Source organism: Bactrocera dorsalis, chromosome 3, assembly GCF_023373825.1.
Source record: "Bactrocera dorsalis isolate Fly_Bdor chromosome 3, ASM2337382v1, whole genome shotgun sequence".
NCBI classification, from domain to species: domain Eukaryota; kingdom Metazoa; phylum Arthropoda; class Insecta; order Diptera; family Tephritidae; genus Bactrocera; species Bactrocera dorsalis.
In genome coordinates, this window is record NC_064305.1 from 10,409,436 (window position 1) to 10,426,715 (window position 17,280).

Genomic DNA, 17,280 nt, shown 5'->3' on the forward strand with positions numbered 1-17,280 from the left:
GACTTCACTTTACGGTGATCCGAGATTATTTTGTGGACCATGGCGTTCAAGAATAAAAAAAGTGATCCAAACTGTTGTGGACAACATTTTTTTAGGACGATATATTAACCAGTTTTTGAACTCGCGACCCACCTTAGCATATTTTAATGCTCAATACACTCGGCAATGGTGAACGCCAACATTCGAAAGATACCTTTATCTTATAATCGGATGCGGAAATTAATCGACTTATTGAAATTTTCTATTACAGAAGAGTCTTATATCTTTGACCTGAATTAACGTTCCGATTTCAAGATCAAGATCAGCATGCGCGTAATATTTTAAAAGTGATTCTCACTAAAGAATTTTCGTCACTCGAAATTCCACTTTACTTTAAGCGCGCTGTTGGAGAACCGCTGCCGTTGAAACTAAGCCGCTGATCATAATGCATGCCGAAAATATGTTCGCATGCCCACAAAATCATTTAAGCTTCGCGATATTTTTATTGTTTTTATTATTAATTGCTTATAAACATTGCACTTATACAAATGTCTGCTTGAGGGAATTGCGTGAGTAAGCTTAAAGGCGCCAAAGACGCAAAAATGCTATTAATTTTTTGTACAAGTGATAAGCTGATGACACAATTTCGGTTGCCGGACAATTAAAAGTTGAAAAGAATACACATTTTTCGTCAACACACAACTCGACGTTGGCCGTAGGCGTCACGGGGTAGAGCGCGCAACATAGGCGCTCTCCGCAGCCACAACAATTTGGACCTAACTCAAGTCACTATTCACAGCCAAACATCATTTACAGTGGCGCTTTCACTACGAACGGAACAAAAAAAAATTCGGCAGGCAGTGACATTGCGAATTTACGAATTCACTTCCGTTTCTGGCTACTTCTGAGCGTGAGCATTGCGTTAAATATTTGAGAACTATTTTGAAACTGCTATGAAAACGTGTGCGTCATGGTCACGTGGTTGCATTTGTTGTTGGTATTAGTAATCATACGCGACTCATGGCAAATCTGTGATCGCAGACCGCAAGGTGCCACCGGTGAACGCTCTGCGGTCGATGAGAACTTTCAAGTGTTGATCCAAGGCAATCCAAAGACCTTCATACCAGGACAGACTTATAATAGTGAGTGCAAGCTTTATACACAAATTTGGTATTTTTTTTAATTTTTTTATTTAAACTATAAATCATTTTAGTTAGCTTATCTGTTGACGTCGCGCTCAAGTTTCTCAGCTTCACGCTGGTTGTGGAGAGTGAAGATGATAATATACGCCCTACGCCCGACACGGTCGGCTACTTTGAGATCATCGACAAGGCCGAGACACGTTTCAGTACGCTATGCGAGAATATGATCGAAAGCACAAATGCGAATACAAAAGTACGTGTCAGCGTTGGTTGGGTGGCGCCAAACGGCGGTTGTGTGCTCATCAAAGCGGCGGTGCTGCAACATCGCAGTGTGTGGTATATGGACGACGGTTTCCTTACGAAACGCATTTGTGCGGAAGAGATTGACGAAGTGAACAGTCAAACGCCGGCATTGGATGTGTGTTGCGCATGTGATGAGGCAAAATACGAGGTGGGTGGTAGTGGAATAAAAAGTATAAACAAGCGTATAGTAAAATGCCAGAGCGCTTAAAAAACAGTGATAACGCGAGTTGAGAGCGCGCATTGCGCTCAAACTGGCCTTTTGTAAACATAAACTAATGAAAACGTGCTTGCTTTTTTCTGGCTTTCAGCTGATTGTGGAGCGTAAATGGGGTCGCAATACACATCCACATGATTTCCCGGCAGAATCTTGGCGTACACGCTTCAGTGAGCTCATTGGTGCATCGCATACGCCAGATTACCGTTTCTGGCAATATGGTGAGCTCGCCAGTCGTGGTCTACAAGAGATGGCGGAACATGGCGCCACACGACTGCTGGAAATGGAAATCAAGGTAACGCTTCGTAATCACAGTTCATAAGTAAGATGAGTGAACAATTATTTTGCAGTCCGGTGATGTACGCACGATCATCAAGGCGCCGGGCATTATATATCGCCAAAATACTGTCAGCACTACGCTAGCTAATGTGCGCGTCGATCGACAACATCATGTCATCTCGTTGGTGTCGAAAATTGAACCTTCGCCGGATTGGATTTTAGGCGTTGCCGGTTTGGAGTTGTGTTTGGAGAATTGCACTTGGGTTAATGAGAAAGTGTTAAATTTATACCCGTGGGATATTGGCACCGATGCTGGTCCATCTTATATGGTAAGTTTATGTAGAAATTTACAATGTGTCGACACAAATTGCAGTTAAAATGTGTATGCAGTCGCCAGATCAGCCGCAAAAACCGCCAGACGTGGTGCGTCGCATAACTTCCACCTCGCCGAATGATCAGCGCTCGCCATTTTATGAGGAGTCTGGCAAGCCAATGAAAGCGCTGGCTACTTTGTATGTACGCCGCAAGAAGTTATACGAACGTGAATGTGATTCGGGTATGTCAAAGCTCATAATTAGTTTCTGAACCAGCTAAGTTATTAATATTTACTGATTGCCCTCTACAAATACCAGGTATAGTAATGCCATTAGAATGTGCAACACACCCATGGAGCGCTTGGAGTGAGTGTACAACACGTTGCGGTCGCGGTAAACAATACCGTACGCGCGCATATAAAGATCCCGACTTGGCGGCAAGCTTCAGTTGTCAAGCAGAGATGGAACAAGAACAAAACTGTATTGGCGAACAATGCCGTGCAGCCGACGTAGAGCCTGATGACGGTGAAGCAGCCGGTTGCGAATTGACGCCTTGGACGGCATGGAGCGTATGTTCAAGGCGGTGTGGAAGTGGGTACATGACACGTAGCCGTGAGTATGTCAATCCATATGAGCGCGAACAATGTCTGGTGAGTTGATTGCAAATATAAGAACCAAATATCAGATTTTTGGAGTAATGACTGACTTCACAGAACGACAATCCTGTGGAACTAGAGCAACGACGAGATTGTGAAGGGCGCGACTGCGGTGCGCGGCGTACACAACAAGATCGTGATGAAGAACGCAATGAAAATGACAGTGATAACGTAGCTGTGGAGGATGTTGAGCGGGGTGAAGAGAATGATGATAACAAAGAAGAAGAGGAAGAAGAAAATGTTGAAGGCGACATTAATCGACTGCCACAGCCAGAAATGTTTGGACGTCGTCGTCCGGAGTTGTCAAACAGGCGCACAAATTCATACTATAACGGACGTCAAACTGATTGGGGTGACAACGACGATTCCGATCGGGCAGCTGAGGGTGAAGAAGTTGATAATATGCAATTTGAGAGTAAATTCGAGCAGGAAGGTGAAGATCGTCCATACGGCAATCGTGGTGGCTTCGTGCGTGGTCGTGAACGTAATCGTTATAGCGGTAGTGCAACCGGTTATAATTCATACGATCGCAACAACGTGGACGACGAGGACAACAACTCTAATTTACGTGAAGTTTACGATGAGGATGGACATAAAGCTTTACTTGTGGGCGCCAGTGATCCAAACAATTACGATGTCCTACAACGTTTTTGTTTTGAAAAACCCTCTGCAAGAATGACGCGCTGTGACCGCCTTAATTTAGGTTTTCGTAATTACTGGTTTTACGATGCGGACGAACGCCAATGTCAAATTTTTACCGCCGATGGTTGTGATGAAAATAAAAATAAGTTCAGAACGTTGGCGGCATGTGAAGGTACTTGTCTCTTGCCGCACAGTCTCTATCTAAGTCAGCCGGGTAGGGATGAGGATGATGACAATGGCTGGAGTCGGCAATTTGGTGAGTCGGAATCGTTAGTGAAGAAACCGAAAAAGAAGAGCGGACGTAAAAATCGTAAACGTAAACAAAAATATTACGTCGGCAATATAAAGAACTACTCGTATAAGTGAAAATTTTAGCTGATTAAAAATATATTATACATATTTACATGTACGTGTGTTTGGGTACGAGGTACACCAACACAGTTATTTTGTAGATATTTCTAATTTGTTTTCAAAAATAAATAAATACAGCAAGAGTACAAAATCGTTCGTTGTTTATTTTTTTAAATTCCCTCATTTCTCATCTTTGAGATAAGCATTTTTTCGCGAAAATTCTATTTTTTATTTTCTAATTCTTCTGAATACTACAAATACTAATTCGCTTTCGATTTAAACTACCGCTTAGTGGCACCATTCATTGATAGGCCGCCAAGCTATTGCCTTATCAACAATACTGGCCAATCTTATTTTCTACAAGATTCAATTGAATAGTACAGTGGTGGGCAGAGAAGTCGAACAACTTGTGCTATTAAAGAAGGAAGCTATGGAAGCTAGAACGGTTTGACGTCATACGAATTTCCGTATAGTTTTAAAGAACTAATAACAGTGCCATTGAAGTTAAAAGCCTCTTACGAAATCCTGATGGACGTTATACGAAGTTTTTTGTTTTCGGTGATTCTTTGATCTTATAAAGGCACCCATGATTCATGAGCTCAAGATACTATGGTTCTTTGATCTTATCCTATGGTTCCTTGATATTATAAACGTAACCACGATCCATGAGATCAAAATGCTATGGTTCGTTTATCTTATAAAAGCATTCATGATCTGTGAGCTCAAAATTCTAATTAATTAAGAACCTAGTAGCTCGATTGATATACCCAATTTATCTGAAAAGTGGCGTATAGTAAGGCTGCCTTTTGTCACCGCTGCTCTTTGTTATTGTTTTGGACAATGTATTGAACAAGACGTTAATGGGTAAGCCCGGCGTTCCTTGTAACAACTCGAAAACCTGTCTTACCCGATGATATTGCTCTTCTTGCTCAAAAAAAATCAGATTGACATAGGCTTCTAAATAAGCTAGGCGAGTGTCCCACTAAGGTTCGCCTAAACTCAACGTGGATGAAACCGAATTCATCACTAGCCACAATGACAACGAAGCTGTACAATTCATGGTATACGGCAAAGATATATCGCGGAAAGCAAACGTCTGCTATCTTGGGAGCAAAATTACCAGCACTGGAAGATCTGCTGAAGATATTTTCAACCGCATAAACAAAGCACATGATGCGTTCAGTCAGTTAAACATCCTCTGGTCGAACATTGATACGGAAACTGCAGTCTATTGCAACAAGTCCTCAAGAACAATCCTAAGGATCTGGTAGCTTCTTATCATATCCAATAAAGATTTACTGAAAAAAAAAATTCAGCGAACTACCTATAACTACCTATAGAGCTAACAATCAAACGGAGATAATTTTGTGGTTAGGGTCTGCTGAGGTTCGTAGAGCTCTCAATAGACCAAGAATTGCGGACGTCCGAAAATTTTGTAGCGACGTATGGTAGAAACCGACTTGAAGGACTCTCATACTAATCTGAATAGATTATTCCTCCTCGCAAAATATCGGGCTGACTTCAAAGCTTTTAATTTGGTCCTACGCTTCAACCGAAGTTAAAAAAAATACTATATACACAGTTATTGCTTTTTTCCTCTTCTTTATTGACGTAGACAAAGCTTACGCAGTTAGTCGTTCTTCCTTTTCGCTGTTTGGCGCCATTTCGAGATTCCAAGTGTAACCAGGTTCTGGTCTTTTTAATAGAATTGAGGTCTTCCTCCTACTTTGTTTCCCCAGGCGGGTACTGCGTCGAACACTTTCAGAGCTGGAATGTTCATTTGGACGACATGACCTAGTCAGCTAAGCCGCTGTCTCTTAATTCGCTGAACTGTCTCAATGGCGTCGTACATCTCGCACTACATTTGTCTTATACTTATCTACAGACTATCCCTACATATTCGAGAACATTGATACAACAACATACATAGAACCACGAGAGCTCTATAAAGGTCTGGATTTCCTAGATCCGCTCTATCTCTTACACAAAAAAAGTTATAAAATATGAACTTGGAGACGACTCGTCAGATAACGTTAATGACAGGACCTAACATCAATGAAGTTCCAAATTTAGAGCTGATCTACGCTATCCAATGATTCTAAAGCCTTTTAAGAATATGAGAAGGTTAAAATCATACGGTTGAGTAGAATATCTAGCACCATCTTCTCATTTTAGTTTAAACAATATCAGTACCACGTCAGACTGAGCTCGGCATCGACCTTCTTTCAAAACTAGTAAAGTTTCCGCCACTTTTGTATACTCTCATTTATAGGCTTTCTAATATTTTTTTTCTGTTTGTTCCTCATTTTAGTCACCCCCACTGTGTACTTATCGCCATTTGTTTTTGCAAAAAACACAATCTTCACTCGAAGCGCTCTCAGCAGCTTCTGAGCCGTTCAGTTCACTTTTCAAATCGATCGCATAAACAACAGTTTTAGTGAGAATGCTGTGGCTTCAAGCCATTTACGTACTGCTACTTATAGCCGTCAGGCAGTCGATGGCCATAATATGTAGCCGTTATCCGACGAATACAAATACGAACAAATCGCCGGTGGATGAGAATTTTCTAGTCACAATTAGTGGCAATCCGCAAACCTATATTTTGGGACAAACCTATAACGGTGAGTGTCGTTGGTAGAAGTGTTTGTCGAATATCCGGTCAAGTCATGTGTTTATTTAGCAAACAAACAACAGTAAATTAAATAATCAATAATGTGTGTGAGTGTATTGAAATTCGGCTTTGACATTATCACAGTTGATTGGACGAACCGTGAACTTGAAAATTACGGAATAGAAATCTCGACAACGACAAAACAATATTGTATGCTATGTGTATGCACCGTTATAAATTTCAAAACAGTTGCTAAGTGTTGTTGGAGTATAAAGTCTGGCTTATCAAGCGCTTACTGGAATTGGCTAGCGTAGACGCCGCTTATTTTATATTATATATGCGCTAGAAGGCTGTACGAAATACGAGGGTAGCGCGATAGTTTGATATTTTATTGAATTGTCCAGAAAAGAACTGCTTCGTGGTTAGAAGAATGCTTAAAAAAGATATGTTGAAGACGCCTATTTGCTGGGTGTTAAAGATGGTTTCTCTTTATTGGCGTAGACAACGCTTAACCGATTATAGCCGCCAGTCGTTCTTCCTTTTCGCAGTTTGGCGCCAATTGCAGACTCCTAGTCCTGACTACACTTCTCTCTATCTGGTCTTTCCAAAGGAATGGAGTTCATCCTCTTTCTCTACTTCGGCGGGTACTGCGTCGAATACTTTCACAGCTGGAGTGTTTTCGTCCATTCGGACGACATGAACTAGCCAACGTAGCCGCTGTCTCTTAATTCGCTGAACTATGTCAATGTTGTCTATCTCGGACAGCTCATCGTTCCATCGAATACTCACCCTTGTCATTGCGCAAAGTCTTCCGGATAACCTTTCTCTTGAAAACCCATAAAAAACATAGCTTAAGAAAATTTATTTAAGTGCGAATAGCCAGGCAACTGTCGTTAGACCTGAATTTTGCCGATATAATCCAAAAAGGAAAGTACTAGAGTCATCCAAGATGGTAGCCAACACAGTTGAGTTGATGCCATTTAAAAGATCGACATCGGATATGCATCATATGAATATGAATCGTAAATGGTGAAGAAATATTTGTTGGGATAACAACCTTAGAACCACAGGATAAATAGATCAATGATGACACATTGGAACGCTCAATGCGGACGACCAGATTTGGCGAAAGAAAAGGGAGTCTTTCAGTATGAAAACGTGAAGTTTCTGCTACTTTGCAACGAAGGTTCTTCCTGAAGACTTTCACAACGTGAAGTTTCAGTCTACTTTGCAAGGAAAGTTCTTCCTTTGGACTTTAATACTACTTTGCAACGAAGGTTCTTCCTGAGGACTTTAATAATGAACAGAAAAAAAACGATATAAAGCAATTTTGGTCCGAAAGTAATACAGAATTATCCAACCACACTCGTTTAGCGTTCTAAACAAATAAAGTACCGTATATTCGTACTTTCTTACACACTTACTATGAGGTAATAAATTAATTACTACATTTGTGACACCCCAGAAAAATCAAGGGCGCTTAATCAGTTCCTTTGATTACAAACAAATTTATATACAGCCGAATGTAGATATGTATTTTGTGACGCGGATTTTTTGTTTATAAACAAAGTGCTTTGTAGAACTGTGTATTCTAAATTGCCGTTTTAAATGCTTCGTAGATTTTGCTCTGCATACCCGAATATCTATATGAAAGTTGGTTCTATTTTTCACTGCATCTTCCCACTTGAAACGGGTTCCAAATGCTAAGAGAAGTCAAGCACCTTTATAACCAGATCTTATCACCGTTCTTCTTTCAAGCTGAGATGAGGGTACTCAAATTCCAAGTACTAGACCTTCCTACTGTCCTTCTCTGTAGCTGTGGTGAAATGCCGTAAGAAAGAATTCCGAGTCCGCCAATATGAATCAACTATCTTTAGTTCTAGATCTTCCCACTGTCTACCTTTCCAGCTGAGGTGGGATGAAATACGTTACCGTAAAGGTAAATTACATTCCGAGTCCGAAACACTGGTGAAGGCTTTTTCTTTGGAACTTCATCTGCAGAGTTCATGAAACCTTTGAACTGAATTCGCTAATTAAAGCCTTCCAGCGGCTATTTGTTAGGTCTCTACGCAACTAGACTTGATTTTTTAGAATGGCGCTACAAGTTCTTTCAATTGATAAATTGATAATTGATTGATACACTGCAGAGACAAGGAAGTCGCTGATGTGAACGGAGATTAGGATGGCTTACACTGAGTTACAGCTCCAAAGCTCCGGAGTCTCTCCTAATCCAACTTCACTGCACTTTCTATGTGCTATGCATGAAACTCCGTGGAAATTTAGTTCCTCAGCAACTTCAATTATTAAAAAAATGTTCTTTGCAATGTCGGATGGAGATTCACTAATAATACGAGCTGAAGTTTACGACTTGATAGCTGATTCCGAAACTTCATTCAGTCGCCTTCAGTCCTGAACATCCAAGCCGATTTCTAGATAAGGCCGGACGTGCGCCAGCGTCTCTCTCAAGCCTACTCCGTTACACTTTCCATGTGATGGAAACGAAACTCCGTCGAAATTGGTTTTCTCAGCAGCTCCAATTAGTACGAAGAATCATTTTAAACTTACACTTTTTCTCTTTTCCAACTTCTCATCAACAAACAGTCACAATCCAAGCCTACAGTGGTCTGCGCTTTATTAGCTTCAAACTTGCGCTAGAGAGTCAAGATGGCAACCCAGGTTATACACAAGATCTTGGACACTTTGAACTGATAGATCCGGTGGAGACACGCTACAGTCCCAATTGCATAAATATGGTGGAGAGTACAAATACGAATCCGAAGACGCGCATCGATGTTATGTGGGTGGCGCCAGATAAGCCAGGCAGCGGTTGTATACTCATACGCACCACCCTGTTGCAACATCGTGATGTTTGGTACATGGACGATGGTGGCCTAACGCGCGCCATTTGTGAAGAAAGCACCGACGAAGTGGAGAGTGCGCCGCTGAGTGAGAATCAAAATAAATGTTGCGCTTGCGATGAGGCACGCTATGAGGTGAGTAAAAGGTGAATGTGTAGAAGGTTTCAAGCTTTCAACTAAATTTCTGTTTAGCTCACTTTCAAAGGCACTTGGTCGCGCAATCATCATCCGAAAGACTTTCCTACAAAAGGTTGGATAACACGTTTCAGCGACATTATAGGCTCATCGCATGCGGAGGACTATCGCTTCTGGGAATATGGGCAACTGGCCAGTCAAGGTATGAAAGAGTTTGCGGAGCATGGTGCGGCGCAAACATTGGAGCGCGAATTCAGTTATAACTTTAAGGTATTTGAAATGTGTATGTGTTTCTCATTGAGTGTTTATAATATTATAACCTGTGTAGAAAGGCAAAATACGCACCATTATTAAGGCGCGTGGTCCGGCTTTTCCCAACTTGAACGGGCAATCTGTGGCTTCCATACGTGCAGATCCGCAACACCATCTGCTGTCATTAGCTTCCAAAATAGATCCATCACCCGATTGGATTGTCGGTGTCTCTGGCTTAGAGCTCTGCATGAGCAACTGTACGTGGCTTGAACAGAAAACTGTAACATTATATCCGTGGGATGTCGGCACCGATGCGGGGCCTTCTTATACGGTAACTCGTACATATAAAATCTCACGATATATTTATGTGACTGCTTAGTTATCACTTCTAGTCGCCAGATCAGCCACAAATTCCGGCCGCGGTTATACAACGTATGCGCTCCGATTTGCCAAATGATCCGCGTTCGCCATTTTTCGACGAAAATGGCGGAAAAATGAAACCTTTAGCAATATTAGAGATTAAACGTCAACGACTTTATGAACGTTTGTGTGAGGATGAGGACTGTAAGTTTGTGGATAGATTTTGAAAAAGCAGTATTCGAATAACTTTTATTTTAAATACTCACAGCCAACAATGTCGACGTGCCACGCGAATGTTTCACACACCCTTGGACTGCATGGACCGAGTGCACATCTAAATGTGGTGAGGGTCGGCAATTTCGTACGCGCGTTTATAAACAACCGGACTTGGCCAAAATTTTCAAGTGTGAGGTGGAGATACGACAAGATCGGCCATGTATGGGAGAAGAATGTGGCCGTGCCGAAAGACGATTAAATCGAATGCGAGAACGCGATAGGTATGGCGAATATGACTTTGAAAGAGTAGAGAAAGAAGAGGAGTTGGATGAAGGCAACGATGAAGCAAAAGGCGAAGCGGAAGAGGAGGAAACTGAAGGTGACACTGAAGCTGAGGCAGAGAACGAGGATGACCAGGAAGATGAGAAAACAGCTGAAAATGAAAATGAAGTGGAGGAAGCACAAGAAAAGCCAGCAAGACCAGGATTTAGTAACAGACCACAAAGTCGTGGGCGTAATCGTTACGGCTACATGAAACCCATCAATGCAGAGGAACAAGAAAGTGAAAATAAAGACGAGAATGAGGAGGGCGAAGAAGCGCAAGAAGAAGAGGACGAAACAGAAGGCGAGAAAGATGCAGATGAAGAAGATGAAGATGAAGATGCTAATAAGCAAACGAATACTTATGTCAATCGTTATGGTTACCGCTATAATGTAGGAGCACGCCGTAAAGGTGCTTCTAATGAATTTCGTACAGTTGACGAAGTGGAACCTAATGAAGATGAAAATACTGACGACCGAACGCCAACTCGATTTGGTAACAACAATCGCTACAGTGGCGGTGGTAACCGACGAAATCAGGAAATAGATGAAGAGGATGATGAATATGAAGACGAAGACGAGGAGGAGCAGAAGCAAGTGGTAGAAGATTATTTTGGCAGACCGAAAGGGCGTGTTAGCAACCGCCGTCCTAATGTACGCGGAAATCCGGTTAATGATGAGGAGCCCGACAATAAGCAGGCTAAAATACCATATTATTGCCTTCAATCAATCAAGGTGCATTATTGTGAACAAAAAGTAGCCTTGAAAAACTATTGGTTCTACAGTTATTGCGAAGACATGTGCATGCTCTTTACCGCGGATAAGTGTGATAGGAATAGAAATAAATTCACCACCTTAGAAGCGTGTGAGGAGACGTGTCGGCCGCCGGGAAGTCAATTCTTATTGCGTCGCAAGCAAAAACAGAGCTGTGTCAAGCCAAACGCGTTGAAACAAAATTCTAGATATTTAGGTATTACTTAAGACATGATTGTTTCAATTTGTTGTAGATGTAAGAATTTTTGTTTTTGATACATTAGCTAATTTTCAAATTGATTATTTTTCTAATATTTATATTTCGTTAATATTTAACAAAATTAACGGCAGGTTCATCCAAAACCCGAAAAGGACCTGGTTTTTATTTTTATACGGAAAGGATTTTCCAAGAAAATTCATTTTAAAAAATTATTTTCAAGTTAACTGACAACAATTTTGGGATGGAACTTATCCTTGAGACTCAGCCCCTTGATATCTTTTACGTTTGGTCCGTTTGTAATATTTATTTTTTGTCGAATTTCCCAGGTATCTCCACAATTCCAATAACGCACATTTTATAACATATGCATATGCTTATTTTATATTTACTTTCCTTGAACTTAAAGCAATTTACAATTTTGAGGTTAGGTTAAAAATAATATTATGCAATTTTTTTCAAACTAAAATGAGGCGCACATTTTAAATAACAATATGAAGTCCGACTAAATATTTTATCTTTGCGCTTTTCTGCTTTTCTTCAACTTGAACCAATAGAAATATTTCGAAACTAATAGCATAACCGTGAAAATACCGAACACAATAACTGGCTTTTTGTTTTCATCACTAAATGATGAACTAAGACTTTTTGTATTAGTAAAGTCTTGCGATAATTGCGCAGCACGCTGCGTAAGTAGCTGCGTGGAATAGCACCGTGCACCGGCTAATATTTGGCTCCGAGGCACGGGCATTACTTGTCATGATTGCGTCACTGTTTCGCCTGTTGGCTTAGGTACGGGTAAAATATTAAATTTGATATGTGAACCCTTAATGCGTTTCTGTACAATGCGTCCAATATTTTCCGGTTCCTTAACGCTTTGTTCAATAGTTTTCAGTATACGCTCGCATTTACCAATGTCATCGGGACTGCCTTGTATGAGTACGCAGACTTCGTGATTTTTCGCCAACCATTTGGATATGTGTTTCAAACGTGACGCCAAATCATGTTCGGTTATGCGCGAACCAAGTGTGAGAGATTTTTCAGATTTTTTTTCGGTGCTGTTGAATAAAGAAAATGTAAGTACTGGTTTTAGTATACGAATATAATTAGTTTAGCCGTATGTATCACCTGTTCTTTTTATCTACTGCGCTCTCATCCACATCCTCAGAAAGCATTTCGGCAGCGGTAACCAACCTATAAGTAGGTATTTATGCAGTTGGTGGATTATAGTTATTATTTCTATATTAAATGAATACTTGTAAACAGCGCGTTGCGTCTTTGTATCGAAATCCTGTTGTTTAACCAAATGTAGCTCACGACGTTTGGCTAATTTTTGTGCCTCCTTAAATGTTGTCACTGTCATGCTTTGATTGGGTTGCACAAGTGTTATTTTGGACAAAGGATTCGTGGTATGTTGCTGCGCAACTCCACTACTGATTGGACTTGAGGCACCTGTCTTTTTAGTACGCACAAAAGCTGCTAATTGCACATTTTGTTGAGCAAATGAATAGAGCAAGGTTCTTGTTGATCTCTGTAGCAGCAGATTCATTTTTCAAGTATTTATTTTTTGAGGCGAAAATTCGCGATAGATTTTTAATTTTCACTTTTGTTTTTGTTTCTTTATTTCCTTACAACCAACAGCTGTTACAAACAGCTGTCAAAACGGTTCACATGATGACACAGTATTTTCTCATCGATAACAAATATCGATAAATTGTCTTGCGATTGTGTATTTGTAATATCAGAATGGTGAAAAAATTAGTTATAGCATAAAATTAATTTATTACTTAATTGATTTCTTTTGATAGTAAGAAAAGGTTGAATTTTATTTTCAAATTTGCAGAAAATCTTGATTTATTCGTTATGTATGGATTTTTATTTGCATTGTAGATATTTTAGTGTATATGTACGTATATGTTTAGTAGGGAACTGCATATTTTAAGTTATTTATAGGTTATACGTGAACTACATTTTGCATTATATATATATATATATATTTATATGTATTAACTATAGTATAAATTCAATATGCGTATTGCCAACATAATTTTTCTAAATTAACATTTTATTTTTTTTTTTGTATTCTTTGACTTTGTTTTAAACAAAAGTAAATAAACAAATAAAATATATGAAATAAATTAAAAACGCATCTAGCGCCAGCTTCTATGAAGAGCTTTTTTCTTCATATTATCAGCTTATTAATATTTTAAACTTAAACGAAATTGTCATTTTCTCTTATATACAAACTTTAGTTTTAAGGAATTATTTAATTAGACACTTAATACACACTATAAAGCTTTAAAATAATTTCTTAAAATATAAAAGGACATTTTTTTTTTTAAACTTTCAGGCATAATATAGTTAAAATATTAATAAATAATAATTACTATAGGCTCTTCCATACAGCTCAAGCATTTTTGGAATGCATATTTTATAAATGATTGCAAAATAAACAAAACAAAACAATAATAACAGCTGCTTTGCTAATTGCACCTTTAAATAGTTGTAGAGGTTCACTAATAGACAATTTTTATGAAATTTATACCCGCTGAATTTCGAAAAGTTTTACATCCGTGTCATACCATATAGACGGTCCTACATTGCGCAAATATATAACACCCCAAATGTATGTACGAAACCAGGCGGTTGTGCCAGCATTTGCCTGATATTTTCTAATCAGTATTGGGTGCGGTACTGGTAGCAAACCTACCAGTGTGCCATGTTGTAAAAATTTCAATATTTCCGACTCATCAGTTAAACCCTTGTCGATACATATCTTCTCCACCTGCGGTACAAGCACCTGTAGCAAACGCATTATAGTTTGCAGAGGTAACTTTGAACGCCATGATACAATCCATTCAGGTGTAGGTGTCCAGTGATCACGCGTTGCATTCGGGACCATACGTATGCTGCCACGTGTAGCCACCGAGAGGCGTGTTTGATGCTCCTTCGGTATGGAATTGCTTTCGGTTGAATTGAGCGATGTATTGCTGCGACGCGCAATATCATTACGATTTAGACTAGTTGGCGTGCGATTGCCTGTTTGCTCGAACTGTGTAATGTCTGAGGTACCATCGACGGTGGGCGTTTGTGAGTCTTCGTTGCTTGGATGAGCAGCCTCGCGTTCTGTCATTTGATTAATGGCAGGCGTTTCCAGCAAAGACGTCTTTAAAGTACCCGGTTCAGCGGGTAATGCTGCCAATATATTTCCTTCGCCTTGTGCTTCGCTTTGTTTATCGTGAGACTCAGTCTCAGATTCACATTCCTCGTCATCAACATCGACATCTAATTGACGACCACCACTCAATGTGGCGAGATGCGCTGATGCATTTGAGTGCGGCACAGGCGGTATGCTGAACTTACCGACCTTACGTCCACTTAAGCATTTCGCGATACCAGCCATATCCGATGGTAAATTTGCCATGGCATGAAATACGTGTCGTTTACGTATGATTGTGTAAACTAAATTGGAATTACCATCAAATTGATATTGGATTATATTATTGAAGATTTCCAATAAGAAGAAAACTAAATGGTGGTTATTGGGCGCCGACAGCAGAAACCATGGCGTGCTAAAAGCCTCTAACAAATGCAACAGTTTAACGCTAGCGACCATTGACAATGTCTTTAGATATGGCGATACATTCACCAGTATGGTGAGCAGGCAGTCAAATAGCGGTTGCAAACGCTGATGACCAGTGGCTATAATCTTATGGAAAACCGTTATGAGAAGATCAGCGTGGGTGCCAGTGAATACTGGTATATCCATGGGTACGGTAGCGGTGTAAGGTTTATTAAGGCGTACACCAAAATTACGTTCACCTAAAATTATAATCAATTTAATGCACTATTAAGCCAATATGGTAATGAATTTACCTGAGAGTAGTAATAGTATAAAAACACCTATATGCATGAGGCCGACGCGTGATTGATCTGCGCGTGAATAGTTCAAATGATACAATATTGGTATAAGTATATCCAAAACATCGGAGCTCTTTAAAACAAAGTACAGGAATTTCTTGTTAAAATCGCATACTTTCCAGAATAGTATAAGCAACTCTTGATGACAATGCAGGCGTTTTGTCGAGTTTGGTAGGTAATTCTGCAGTAGTGGATTGTTAAGCAAACGCGTTATGCCTTTCAGTATGAAATGGAAATCCTCATCACGGTGTACGCGCGATAAATAATTAATAAACAAATTATCACCGAAACCGTCATCGTAAGAGTTGGCTGCAGGCGGTGTAGTTGTGTTTGTTGTAAGACCTTGCATTTGGCGTCGCAACTCTAATTGCTGCTGTTGATGTATTATCATGTCGTGATCCAAAGTTACAATAAGTATTTGCAGACAAGCTTCAACAAGCGGTTCAGTGGTATCTTGAAAGAGCAAATGATTATAGGGTACGCCCAAGCCGACGGGATCGTAAGCACACACAGTATTCAGCAGTGAGGTGAAGAGTGGTAGGGCATGTCGATTATCGGCTGAGGTAAAGTAAGCGATCCACCTGTTAGGTTCATCCGTTAAGCTGTAGATGGTTTCCGAAAAACAGGTGAGTAAAAGTTTTAAAATTTCAGTGCGTCGTTTTTCCATGTTGGCATTTTTCGGTGGTGAATGCGCAAAACCCACACCAGCTTCCCAAATATATTCACAACTATCGATATTAGCCAACTCCTCCGCCTTATCGGGTCCGGCACGACGGGTAGCGGTTACCGTGAAATCAGGACAAAATAACAAATCACATAAAGCGTTGATTAAAGATTGTGCTAATGGCACAGGTTGTGTGCTAGTAAGGCGTGGCGAATTTTCACGTAACACTTCAATTGCATCGGCAGATGTGGCCGTATTTCGCGTAGGCAGACTACTCCAGAAAAACTCACGCCATTTTTCATCTTCAAAAATATACGGTAGAATTCGTATTAATAGACGCACACAATTTAACACACACTGCTGTTCTACATGCGTACGACAACTGTTATCTACTGCCAGGGCCAACTTCTCAACGGCCTTGTAACACAACGTCGCCAAGTTGGCCGGATTATCATTACGAATATTTCGTATTTCTGCTGATGTGACCAAGGCAAAAACGTCTTCTAACGTTGTTTGATGTCCATACCAAAACTGGTCCCAAAATTGATTGTCAGTGTCATCAATTTTCTGGTTTTTCTGCGTGAGCTGTACGATAGCTTTGCGGAAGTTTAATTTTGAGTCAGAATTTCCCATATTGCGTGTCCAAAGCGCACCTTAAAATTTAGTTGCGACTCTGTTTGGTCAAAGGACGTACGGGAAAATGTTTGTAGGGACGTGGAATGGAATACTTAATTAAAAAAAGCTATATTTTATAAATATTTTCACTTTTCACACGTTTATATGCACAATTCATTGAAAACTCCAACGTAGAAAATGAAATTCTGCTTTCATCTATCATTTTTTCCCAATATTGCCAGACTTCTCTGTCAGCGCAGCTAAAGTATACAAATTAGTGGAATAAAATTTTCGAAAATTTGTTGATTATGTAAATTTTTTATTAAAATTGTATTTATTTATTTTTTTGTTAAGTTACATAGAGTGTAAAGTAACAGCAAAATATTGGCACAATTTTTGTACTCATGCACTTATATATAATCATCATGAGGGGAAGTACTAACATAACATATGTGAGTATAACAGTTGCAGTTTTTT

The 17,280-nt window shown here is 39.9% G+C and overlaps 3 protein-coding genes across 3 annotated transcripts; 1 reads left to right on the forward strand and 2 right to left on the reverse strand.

The window, feature by feature from the left end:
- Positions 1–641: 641 nt before the first annotated feature.
- On the forward strand, positions 642–11,737 carry LOC105233824 (uncharacterized). Its single transcript, XM_049451524.1, is given in 13 exon segments — positions 642–1,121; positions 1,193–1,572; positions 1,733–1,935; positions 1,937–2,246; positions 2,308–2,473; positions 2,550–2,881; positions 2,945–3,845; positions 6,304–6,501; positions 9,093–9,484; positions 9,542–9,754; positions 9,813–10,067; positions 10,129–10,300; positions 10,365–11,737. Coding segments are annotated over 13 exon segments (4,944 nt in total). The 5' UTR covers positions 642–949; the 3' UTR covers positions 11,615–11,737.
- A 222-nt stretch (positions 11,738–11,959) lies between these two features.
- LOC105233818 (uncharacterized) lies at positions 11,960–13,257 on the reverse strand. Its single transcript, XM_011215983.3, has 3 exons — positions 12,860–13,257; positions 12,732–12,797; positions 11,960–12,661 (listed from the first exon to the last, which is right to left on the reverse strand). Exons 1-3 carry the CDS (start codon positions 13,150–13,152, stop codon positions 12,361–12,363), a joined length of 660 nt encoding a protein of 219 aa, XP_011214285.1. The 5' UTR covers positions 13,153–13,257; the 3' UTR covers positions 11,960–12,360.
- Positions 13,258–13,439: 182 nt separating this feature from the next.
- Positions 13,440–17,025, reverse strand: LOC105233820 (protein HID1). The gene is made up of 2 exons (XM_011215984.4): positions 15,480–17,025; positions 13,440–15,425 (listed from the first exon to the last, which is right to left on the reverse strand). Exons 1-2 carry the CDS (start codon positions 16,819–16,821, stop codon positions 14,143–14,145), a joined length of 2,625 nt encoding a protein of 874 aa, XP_011214286.2. The 5' UTR covers positions 16,822–17,025; the 3' UTR covers positions 13,440–14,142.
- Positions 17,026–17,280: the final 255 nt, after the last annotated feature.

Coding starts and splice junctions, on each gene's coding strand:
- LOC105233818 (XM_011215983.3), bottom strand. CDS start 13,152: ATGAATCTGCTGCTACAGAGATCAACAAGAACCTTGCTCTATTCATTT. Junction 12,798..12,859: donor ACGCAACGCGCTGTTTACAA/GTATTCATTTAA, acceptor ACCTACTTATAG/GTTGGTTACCGCTGCCGAAA. Junction 12,662..12,731: donor GCAGTAGATAAAAAGAACAG/GTGATACATACG, acceptor TTTATTCAACAG/CACCGAAAAAAAATCTGAAA.
- LOC105233820 (XM_011215984.4), bottom strand. CDS start 16,821: ATGGGAAATTCTGACTCAAAATTAAACTTCCGCAAAGCTATCGTACAG. Junction 15,426..15,479: donor TATACTATTACTACTCTCAG/GTAAATTCATTA, acceptor TTATAATTTTAG/GTGAACGTAATTTTGGTGTA.